At 44.5% G+C, this 12,279-nt stretch overlaps 1 protein-coding gene across 1 annotated transcript in view; it reads right to left on the bottom strand.

The window, feature by feature from the left end:
- The window catches only part of LOC108796303 (formin-F-like), a 49,252-nt gene that overhangs the window by 29,790 nt on the left and 7,183 nt on the right, over positions 1-12,279 (bottom strand). The window contains exon 5 of the mRNA XM_018567764.1: positions 4,599-4,757. Within this exon, the coding sequence (XP_018423266.1) occupies positions 4,599-4,757 (159 nt within the window). The remainder of the gene's footprint in view (positions 1-4,598; positions 4,758-12,279) is intronic.

Below are 12,279 nucleotides of genomic sequence, written 5' to 3'. Positions count from 1 at the left end.
ATTTAATAATTATAATTATTAATATTAATAATAATAATAATAATAGGAGATAGCATCATTCACATGACTAAGATGAAATATATTATTAAACAAGAATCTGAGCACTATTGGAACTTTGATGAAAAGAGCTTGCCATCTTAATGGAGAAAATATATTAAAAAAAGAAAAGAAATGAAAGCCTTATTAAGATGAAACTCCGTACCTCTTATTGCTCCCCCGTTGATTCCCCTTAATGAATGAAAAAAAATGAATCAACCATTTTTATGTCATGCTAGAAGAGACCCATTTTCAGGCCAGACCAGGCAAAATTCCCAATTTTATCATTTTAAAAGAACACGCCAATAAATAAGCCTTTTATCTCATTTTCCACTCTTTTTCTATCTGAATTTGCTTTCCTTCTGGCCCATTTAGTCCCCAATAAAAGGCAAAAATGTAATATTTCCACTTCAATGATGGCCATTAAATTATCTAAGCTGCAAAGGACTTATAGTTTTTTTTTTTTCCATGAAGTCAACGGCCACAAAACAAATTATATATATAAATTATTTCTAGGTTAAAGCTGTAAAAATTTGCTCCAATCCGTTGTAACTTTTCTGATACACAAATAAATCTAGTGAAAACCTGAGAATATTATCAGATGGTTGTGCGGCTGTACTGGGAGGCCCAGTGCTGAATCTGACCTTTTCAGACTGTGCTAATTGCTCGCATATTTCCGGCATGGGAGTTGAAAATTTGCCATGATTTGACTCAGCAATGTGTAGGAGGCTTCTCGGGATTGGTGGTGGGGGAGGTCATAGGAAGCTTGCTCCCCGGGAGCTTCAGAGAACGTATTATTTTACATCATCTGCGGGTGAAAGATCAGAATTTTCCTGAACGTGCCTCTGTTTTCTGATCGCCATAATGAAAAGGAAAGCTTTTCCGAATTTTTTTGTTAACGTAAAGACCCCAACAGGCCGAATGTGTGTAAATGTGAAATTTCAATTCGCTCGGCTATACTGGAGTTGGGAAGATTCAACATCAACTCAAAGTCAACCTTTCCATTGCCCAGCGCTGTCCATATACCAGTAAAATTTTGACCAATGTGTGGTCCAAATGCCCCCCCCCCCCTTTCACTTTTTGTAGAAAGTTGGGAGGGCAATGTGACCACATACTGGTCTCTCAACTGTTGTTGAAGCCAGTTTGGAAAATGTCAGCCCAACAATTAGCTGAAGTCACTGTCCAGGTATTCTGACAGCGGCGGGTATGCTAATACAATAGACCCGTCCATGCTAACTCTTCCTTGAAGAGTATATTTTCACTCATCCCCATCCCCATCCCTTATGGCCAACTTAAGAATGTAATCATATATGCAAATGTTGATATGCAAAACTTTTTACCAAAAGTCAATGGCTAAGCCGTCCTCCCCCTTTCAAACCCCATCCCAGTGGCCATTGGCTTAAGGTGGCCATACACTTTTGTCTTGCGAGGGTTGTAAAGTAATTTAAAAAACGTACGATCTGCCCATCTTGGACAGGCAGATCGTACTTGCGATCATCGCAAGCACGCCCCCCTGCGGGGCGGGCTTCCGATGACTGCAATGAGGGGCGGGCTTCTGATGATTGCAAACGGGCTGTGTGCACGTGCGCACACCGGCCCGTTCGGCAGTTGTCGAACAAGCAGGCCACTAACTCGCCGAGAATCGTACGATTCCCAGCGGGATTTCCAGCCTGCTTGTTCGACGGAAGACGTGCGACCGTTTCTATTGTACGGACGCCTTCCATACACTTTGCGATTCTCGTACGATCGCGGGATTTACCGCGATTCTCGTACGATAATCGTGCAGTGTATGGACACCTTTATTCAGAGAGCCGAGCCTGGTGGCTGCCACTGGAATGGAAGAGGTGTCAGCAATATGTGGCCTTTGATTGATAGCCCAACTTCCCCTTCTCAACGCTGCATGAGAATTAAAATGGTTGCATCCTGTGAGTCACATGACTAAAATAAAGATACCTACCCCTGTTTTAAAGCAGGATTGGGCAACTCCGGCCTTCCAGCTGTGCTTTTACTACAAATACCAACATGCTTCTGGGAGTCATGTCTCTAAGGCTGGGTTCACACCTGGGCGTACGGAATATGCACGTTTGCCGCGTGTTTTTACAGTGATTTGCGGTAAAAGTAACGCGCGACAAGCGTGCGTTTACGAGGGCTATCCGGCTGTATTCTAATGGATAAGCGCGAAAAATACGCCCCAAAGAAGCTCCTGTACTTCTTTGGGCGTAGGGCGTTTTTCAGCTCGTTCCTATGCGCTGAAATACGCCCAGGTGGGAACCATGCCCATAGGCAATCATTGGTTTTCACATGTTGAGCGTTTTACATCGCGTAGGAACGCGCTGTAAAATGCCCAGGTGTGAACCAGGCCTAACTGTCGGCCTTGCACTGACTCATGGGACTTGTAGCTCCACAACAGCTGGAGGGCCGGAGTTGCCCACCCCATGGTCTATGGTCACAGTGTACCAGTCCATCTCTCTCCACCCCATAACGGAGGGAGGCTGATTTGTATAATAAAGCAGTACAGCTTTATCAGGTGATCATTGACTAATGCCAGTGATCATCAGCTAGGAGCCGGTGTGTTTGGCTGTGAGATTTTTCGGGTCTTTCTTTCTCTTTCCGGTGAGTCATGCTTTTCTTCTATGGGGATTTATAATGTTGTCACCAGTAATCCTGACAATTAATGTGCTGTGACACTTTATTCAGCATTATGCAAATGGATGGCTTAGTAAACAGATCCTGGAGACACCTGACCCCGAAATACAGCAAATCCATGATACAGAAGAACTCTTCCAGATATGAACTTAACCCCTCGGTGACCACCGATTTTGGATGATTACTCCTATGTACGGTATTCTTTTTTAAGAATTTCATAACACACATGTACAGACACACGAGTGCTGAATGTTGGCTGTCAGTCATTGAAAATGTTTTCAATAGAAAGAGAGAGAGAGAGAAGGAGGGGGAGAGAAGGGGAGAAAGGAGAGAGGGAAAGAAGGAGGGAGAGAGAGAAGGAGAGAGATAAGGAGGGGTAAAGGACAGAGAGAGAGAGAGAGAGAGAGATAAGGAGGGGAAAAGAAGGATAGAAAGGAGGGAGGGAGATAAGGAGAGAGATAAGGAGGGGGAGAGAGAGAGAGACATAAGGAGGGGAGATAAGGAGAGAGAGAGAGATACATAAGGAGGGGAGATAAGGAGAGAGAGAGAGATAATGAGGGGAAAAGAAGGAGAGAAAGGAGGGAGGGAGATAAGGAGAGGGAGAGAAGGAGAGAGATAAGGAGGAGTAAAGGAGAGAGAGAGAGATAGATAAGGAGGGGGAAAGGAGAGAGAGAGAGAGAGAGAGAGAGAGAGAGAGAGAGAGAGAGAGAGAAAGAAAGAAAGAAAGAAAGAAAGAGATAAGGAGGGGGGAGAGAGGGAGAGATAAGGAGGGGGAAAGGAGGGAGAGAGATAAGGAGGGGGAGAGAAGGGGAGAGAGAGAGATAAGGAGGGGAAAAGAAGGAGATAAAGGAGGGAGAGAGATAAGGAGAGGGAGAGAAGGAGAGAGATAAGGAGGGGGAAAGAAGGAGAAAAAGGAGGGAGAGAGATAAGGAGGGGGAAAGAAGGAGAAAAAGGAGGGAGAGAGATAAGAGAGAGAGAGAAAAGGAGGGGGAGAGAAGGAGGGAGAGATGAGAAGGGAGAGAGGGGGAGAGGCCAGTAAGAGGAGAGAGATGATGTTTTGTTCTATTTAAACAGTGGATTTGGGTTTGATTTGGAATAATACTAGAAGAAGGTTTGTTATCCCTGGTGGCTCTCATATTGCCTCGGGGGTGGACGTGGTAATTACACGGGAGGATTGGCTCGTGGGTGTACGGAATACTCTGTACCCCGGGTAGCATCCTCCAGGCAGGAGCTGCATTGTTATTAGAGTGGAGAAGACATGGCAGGAAGGACAAGACCTCCTATCTCTCTGCTTTTATCACTGACAGGAATTCTCAGCCATTTTATATAAATGGGAGCTCCAGCTGAGAGGCTTAAAGTGGACCTTTCAGTAACTGTACAAGGCTGAGTGCATTTTTCCTGACATGTCAAAATAAACAGCATCATTTTTCTTTACAAAGCTCCACCTTTTATCATTGATAAGCAACCATTGATCTCCAGTCATTGACTTTGCCAAGGCTGACATGATGTCATCAGTCTTTCTGGAGAGAAAAGCAGATGAAGGCATTGTCAGGGGGTTCCTGGGATCCATGTGAGAGGTAATAATACCTGGAAGTGTTACACGGATACATTAGGAAGCGTGCATATGGACCTTACATGAACAGATGCACAGATATATGGAGGTGATGAAACATTTATATAGTGATATGTGTGTGACCCCCCTCCTGCACAGGGTAAGGTAATTGTGCTACTACTGCTGAAAATGTACTGCTCCTGCCTGCCCCGTGGACCACCAGTACACATCACCGCACTGGTGACCCTCACCTTTAGATGTAGCCCCGCCCAAGTACTTCCCCCTCCCACCTATCAGCCCACAGAGTGGCCACTCCCACTGTAAGCCTCATTTCAGCCTTCTTTTTTCATCAGTAGGCACTCACATGTACTTGTTAGCCTTGCTGTCGATGGAGAAGGTGGCAGAGGCACTTTGGGTTCCGGCGGTCACGAAACATTCTGATAGGCTGACGCTGATTTTCTGCGGCTCCAGCTGCTGCGAGCAATAAAATGCGAGTTCTTCCCGCTTTACCTGGACCAGATATCTGCAGGACAAAGTGAGACAAACCGTTTATTGACCCGACCACACAGACAAATAGACACAAATTCTGCCCAAACCCAGGGCTGGATTTCCCACAAGGCCAACCAAGGGGCAGCAGGGAGTAGAGGGGCAGCAGGAGTGTGGAATTCCTATCTCCCAGGCGGGTAGTTGTCTTCTACATTTAGCCCTGCTTTGGGCTAAGTGTACGGCAGGGAAGCCGCTTCTTGTTTTGTACAAGTGACCTTGGCGACATTGTACACAGTTTGCAGGTCTGCCATTCTCCACGGGGGGGGGTTGGTGGGTAGGGGGGCGCATTGAGGAACCTGGCCTTGGGCCAGCAGAGAAAATTAATCCGTCCCTGCCCAGACCTTTACTTCCAACTCCTATACTGATGGACATAAGTCACCTGCAGCAATGGAATTGGCTCCCTTAACCAAAAGTGCAATAACATATGTTGTGGGTTCATTAATGCACCGCTGGCAATTTAGGGTCCGTTCACACTTGTGCGTTGCAGTAAAATGCATGCATTACTGTAACACATATGATGCATTGCAGCGCCATTCATTCTAATTGATACCCCAACACACTGTACTGTAGAGGGTAACACACTGCGCCGCACCATAATACCATACATTGCATTGTATGAAGGTTACAGTGTAGCCATCCCGTTCACAATGCAATGTAGGCTAAGGCGCAACCTAACATGGATTTCTGATTGTGCATTATGGTGGGCGGAAACGCAAGTGCATTGAGGGTGCATTAAGGACCTGTTACATAGTTCGTCAGGTTGGAAAAAGACAGAAGTCCATCAACGTCACGCTATAGCATTGCGCTAGAGGCACAGTACTGGCACATTCAGGGCACGCTATCGCACAGCACCACATGCTAGGTGCCATTTTTAATGGCACCCCAATGCACCTCTCAGTGGACTTGCGTTGTGCTGCAATGCGTGATACCGCAATAGTGTGTGTTATGCATGCATTATTTTTTTTTCACTGCACGGCAACACAACGCACATTAACAGTGCATTGGGGTGGCTTTCAGAATGAAAGGCAATGCAATGCATCTAGCATGTGGGGCAGTGCGCTGTTGGCTAGCATGCCCAGATACCGCGCCTCTAACGTATTGCTATAGTGTGAACCCGCCCTAAATTGCTGGCTTGGGTGGTATATAAAATGAATGGCGCTGTAATACACTGTGGTTCTTCTTCCTGACAGGTAGAGGCACAGCTGTAATAGAGGGAGTACAGATGCTGCCATTAGCCATCTCCTTCTCTGGCTGTCCTGTCTATCCCCTGGCTTCACACCTTTCTAAGTCACTGTCTCAGAACATGTACGCAGATTCTGGCCTTCCTGATATGAACATTTATTGCAGGCCAGTGTCTCTATGTACTCATCCAGAGGCAGCCAAGCAAACAGCATTTGCAGAGGGAGGATGGGGTCAGCAATGATGCATCTCAGCACAGGCTTCTTCCAAAAAGAGAGAAAAATATATATAAAAGAGAGAAAAAATAAATAAATATATTGCTCTTTAATATGTTTTCATTGCTCTGGTCTGTATATTGCTTCTGTAGCTCTAAACACCTGTCCATACACCTGTGACTGAGATTGAGGGGGTGGAGCCTGATAACTCAGCAGGTGATTGGCTGGCTGGCTGCACAGGTGAGTCCTGATTAGGAGGTGGAGGCTTCTGCGGATAGGCAGATAGGAATGTGTATAAGGTATGTAGTCCTTGTACAGACATTCGTGGAGCTCATAGTGAACATTGTAGCAGTTTTTATTTGTTAAACATTGTTAGTTGTTTGTTACGTTTCACGTAGCGGAATGTTGAAGATAAATATTTTGATATATTCAATCCAAACATCCCTCCTTGTGGTTCGCAGTGAGGATTTCTTGGTGTTGTTTATAGTTGGATCTCAATGTTACATATTAATACATGGTTATTTTCTAGCATCATTGCACCACATTTATCAAGCACAGGGAAACCTCCCCATTGCAAAGTGAGCAGTCTATGTATAATAATAACAACTCATACACAGGCTGCTTTTCCCATTGTCACTGGCTGAGTGACACACAAGATGGCTGCATGTGGTGAATGCAGTTAGACTGCAGCTGTATGTTAAAGCAGTTTTGGTACCTGTAGTGCAGGTATGTATAGCCAAATGTGTGTCATCCCTATTTTGTATTTCTTCAAGGGTTAGTTCTTTCTTAGCCAGGTAATGCTGGAGCACTTCTATCCTTTGCAGGATTCCCCTTGCTTTTTGTTTCAGTGACCTCACTGTGGGCCCATTTCCACTATTGTGTTGCATTGCCATACACTGAAACACATTGCTCTAGTGCATTGGGGGCACCTTCAAAATTAATTGCACCACAAAATGTCATGTGTGTCTAGTGATGTGTAGGGGGCTTGGAACAAACCCAGTTCACCCAAACCTGCACAAAACTGTGACCCACCCTCTCGCCACCCCCAATCAGTTACGGTGACTTGCAGGTAAGTGTTACGAAGGGGCCCCTGCTGGAACTGATTTGGCCTGGAAAGGCTAGTTGTATTAGGCACAATTGTGCATGGTGAGCTGGGCTCACAGCAAATACCCACCCCCATCACTAGTTGCTGTGATGCAAGTGACCTGTTTTGGGGTGCAATTAATGTTGAATGGCACCCCAATGCACTAAAGCAAGGGTAGGCAACCTTGGCACTTCTACTATGGTGGAACTACAAGTCCCATGAGGCATTGCAAGACTCTGACAGCCACAGGCATGACTTGCAGTGGCACGTTTGGATTTGCACTTTTAGCACAGCTGGCGGGACAACGTTGCCCATCCCTCCACTAGAGCAATGTGCGTGTGTTGCAGTCTGTAGCATTGCACATTACGTTTATATGTTATATATGTCTTCTATATATTTTACTTGATTTTTCTGGATATTTTAGGGCATTGGAAGCACATTATTTTTATACTTTATCTTCTATATGTCTTCTATGTATTTATATTTTGGGACATTTAATTTTTCTGGGTATTTTGGTGCACGGGAAGCCCATTATTTTTAATGATCTGAGTTAACACGCGTTCACACCCCAATAGCGTAAATGAGTGCCATGAGTTTGTTGCCCACAGCTTTTATTTGTGAATACATTTTTGCACTTTTTTTCCTGTCACATTTTATAAACTGCTAAGAAGTGAAAATGTTACATTCAGGCATAAAAACTAAAAAGAAAGTCTACCTTGGAGAGAAGTATTAAAGGGGTCACAAATTGAAACAAAGTGTCTGTGTGCTTGTTTCCTGACAGCGAGTCGTATTTCTCCATCAAGCTAATGTGAGTGGTATCATATAAAGTTAGGGAGTGCCAGACACCGCTGACCAGCTCCTGAATTTATATTTTGACAGTGATATTGAAGAAGAAAAAAAAAATAGTGCTTACATAGAAAAAATAAGGGCCGTATATCTTTAGGAAATACTTTAGTTTAGTGCATCTCTTGGTGGTGGGGGTGCTTTTAGCTTAAAGTGAGAGAACAGTGCCAGCTTTTTTTTTCTTCCTCCTTTTTCTCCTCTTCCTCCTCCCTCCTTTTTCTCCTCTTCCTCCTCCTCCTCCTTTTCCTCCTTTTCCTCCTTTTCTAGGCAATCATAATGCCCTGAATGCATCAGGAGTTAGCTGAAGCTCGATATCACTGATTTAAATTTAATTTCTGGTATCATCTCTGACTTGTGGGCTCTCATTGATGCCAGGTCATGCCTGGTCAAGCAGAATTGGTGCTAGGTTGATGTTCCTTTTAGAGCTGCGTCACACTATTGCTAATGTGCACCATGTGACATGAGCTATAGACGCATTTGCTGTTCATTTTGAATGGCACCCCCAATGCGTTTACTCTAGTGTAAAGAAAGATTTACTTAAAGCTCATTTAACATCCGTTTAAACTGCAATGGGTTCTAACATACGAAGGGGACTTGGGGCCGTGGTGTTCTGCATCAGGGAAACCCATTCAAGTGAATGGGATAGAAACGCACCAAAATTTCCAAAAGAAATGGAAATGCACTTTTCTGTGGAGGCACCATACACCACAATGCGTGTTAGTGTGCATTGTGGTCCAACACATGTGCATTAGAGCTGCTCTGCCTTAGTGGCTTGGGGTGCCATCCTAAGTGAGTGGCATTGCAGCACTCTAAAGCATGTATGTTAGTGCAATGCATCAAAAAAGTGCGTTTTAAAGCTGAATGTCCAGAACCAGCTACATGGCCAAAGGTGCTGAAGAGAACCCTGGACAGATGACTGGGGTAGCTGCAGTGGATCAGGGCATTGTCTCCCCCACAGCTCTGATTTCTGGGGATATTTCTGTAACAATTACTTTGGGAAGTTAAAACAATGACATTTTACAGATGTAGAAGAGCGTCGGTTCTGGAGGGTTGGGAGAACTATGGGCCACGCTTGGGACGGTTGAAAGCTAATATGTCATATACAATTATCTGCTTTTGTATATAAATGTAATTTTTTTCATTTCCTAGTTTCAGAGGTGGATGTTGGCCCTGCTGATGGGTGTCCCTGCCCTCTATATCTCCTCTATATTTGTCCATCAAATTTTACAGTGGCCACCAGAGCAAGCAGTGAGGGAAATATCTTTGCTTAGGAACACGGGTCAGTGCCACTTGCTTAAAAGGGGTTTTTTCTCTTATTGTATCTTCAGGACAGGATGTGAAGGGAATGCTAGCCATCAGGACACAGACAAATAATAAAACGGAGACAAGATTTGATCCTTTACTATATTCAAAAGTGACCCCCCTCCCCCCCCAAAAAAAGAATGGGGACTTTCGACATTCTTTAACAAGGCCCCTATGCAGAATGCATCAGCTTGCGGTCTATGGGTTGGGCATTTGATCACATGGCCCAAAATTAAAGGGTACTTCTGTAAATAGAAGGTAGTTAAAGGGACTGTCCCCTCTGCTCTCGGGGGCATTTTCTCAGTTCTATGCTGAGAATGCAAAAGGTCACCCTGTGTGAAGGTCGATCTTCTAGAACAGTGGTGGCGAACCTTGGCACTCCAGCTGTTTTGGAACTACAAGTCCCATGAGGCATTGCAAGGCTCTGACAGCCACAGACATAACTCCCAAAGGCAGATGCATGTTGGGATTTGTAGTTTTGTCACAGCTGGAGTGCCAAGGTTCGCCACCACTTTTCTAGAACAATCTTGGCCAGGGGTATGTAAGGCTCACCCTAAATTTTATGATGTGACCTGGTCTGGTCAGCTAACATCTATGGGCATGTTTTCGGGTCATCCACTCAAAAGCAAACACAACCGCCAAATAAGACAGAAACCCCATTGCCCCCAATCAATGTCACCATCTTGCGCAGTAGGGAGCTCTACAAGGTGAACGCACCATTGGTGCAGCTGTGAGCAGTGTTGATGAAACATCCTGCAAACAATCCAAAGTTCATCACATACAAAATGCATTACAGGTTACTGTATTTTGTACATCACCACTGCTCCTGTCTCATTGAATCAGCCTGTTTAGTGATTGTACAGTGATTTAGTACAGTAAAATCATAACTCCTAACATCCTTACATAACTGGGGACTGGTCAGGCCCTACATGAGGTCCTCCCTGCAGCACCCATCTTTGGTCTAAGCCCTTTCATGTCTCATCAATAAAAACAAAACTGCATCTCCTCAATCGTGTCTGGTTATAGTTTGTGGAAGTAACCCTGAAGAAGAGGATAATGAAAGCATTGCAAGAAGAATTGGGACTCGGATTTAGCTCCTCAGAGGAGGCAACCGCAAATAAACAACTACTCAGTGCTGAACTTGCAATTCAACTTCAACCTATGAATTAAGTAAACACAAATATGAGGTCAATGCTGAATTATGATGATCATGGCCCTACCATCTCCTTCTCAATGGCTGTTCCCCTCTGGAGACCTGCTCCATTCAAAATGAAGAACTTAAGCCAAAACCACACAGGAGCATTTTTACTAAGCTCAATCACACTAATACAATCACTAGAGATCAATCACTATACACACAGCACGGATGTGCTCCTTGTGGTACAGACCACGCAAGCAGAGATGAATCACAGATGATCACATGATGCTGCAACTGTGCAATTCATCGTTCATTCATACTACCTGTGTAGATACCCCTATAGGTTGCTATTTAGTTCCATCTGTGTATCAATCAATGGATAGTCTGTAAAGACTTTATTGGGGATCACGCTGGGAGCCTGTCCTTAGGCTACACTGAGTTCCATCAATATATACTGTATATACACATACATATACATTATCTCCTAATTTCTGCCAATTGCTGACCCAATGTATGCTGTGCTATGGTTGTAGTCAGTTCCATGTCCTATGGCACAAGCTAGCCATTGTGCCCAATGCAGTCCCATCCAACAGCAGGCACGCCAACATTGACACCATGCAAGTGCTGCAAGCTAGCCTACTGGGCAGGAAGTGAGTCCCAACCCTTGGTTCAGGCGTACACTGGTGTATCTAGGAACACCGCACACTGGGATGCCACCAAGTTTCCTTCTTCACCAAATAACGGCCTGCAGGATACAAATATTGATGCATTTCACAATAAGATGCACCCCCTTCTCAAGCAACTCTGAAAGAAAGTGCGGTGTCTTAGCATGAAATGTGTTGAATTTGGATTCTCCTCGCTGTGATTTAATACAGAAAAAGTTGGTGTCATCGCCTCTTCCTTACAACACTTGGGCTGGGTTTCTGTGTAAGCAAAATGCGTCAGTGCATGGAGTTTCCAAAAATACTCGCTGAAAGGGGTGGTGTTCACAGGGGATATTGAGGGGGATGTGGATTTTTTGGGCTTTGCTCTGGGATCCCATAGGGTTCTGAGCCTGCGTCTGTAATGGGCAGTTGGGGGTCTTTAAAAGTGTTGTCCGTATCTTTATAAAATTATCCTAAGGGTTTCTCTGTGATGTGATCTCTCTTTTTCTTTGTATATCTTCTTGTTTCAAGAGTTTATTGGTTTCAAATTTTGTTCATGTGTGCTGTAGATTTAAATGATTGCTGTTCCGCCCTATGAGCGGAGATTTGTAGTTGTAGTTTATAGTATTGAGTTACTTGCTGTGATTTAGGCTTGTTTAGGCTGAAACACAAAATATACTGTTTCTTTGTTTGCAAGATGTATTGTTAATAAAGCTACACAAATAATTACTTCCTATGATTAAGGCTTGTATAGGCTGACACATGTAAGCATCTGTTTCTTTGTGTGCAAGATGTATTGTTAATAAAGCTGGAGAAGGGGGAAAAAAAAGATGCAACAGATCAGGCAGCCCTGCAGCTTGCAATGTAAGCTTGAAAGTGTGCAAACTGTTGAAATTTACCCTGACTGAGTTCTTTTAACCTTTTGGCAGAGTTCATGGGCCATGACCCGTTCAGGGCAGAGATACAACATCGGATACCCTAGCCTGCCAACGCATTTTGGGACAACTGCCGGTTGATGGTCTCCACCATACAAGAGGCAAAGTAGGTTTGTTCTTTTATCTGCATTGTTGTGATGTACTTTGGCCGGGGGGGGG

This window comes from Nanorana parkeri, unplaced genomic scaffold (assembly GCF_000935625.1).
Source record: "Nanorana parkeri isolate BGI_ZX_2015 unplaced genomic scaffold, ASM93562v1 scaffold1089, whole genome shotgun sequence".
Classification (NCBI taxonomy): Eukaryota; Metazoa; Chordata; class Amphibia; order Anura; family Dicroglossidae; genus Nanorana; species Nanorana parkeri.
This window is presented reverse-complemented; position numbering and strand designations above follow the sequence as displayed.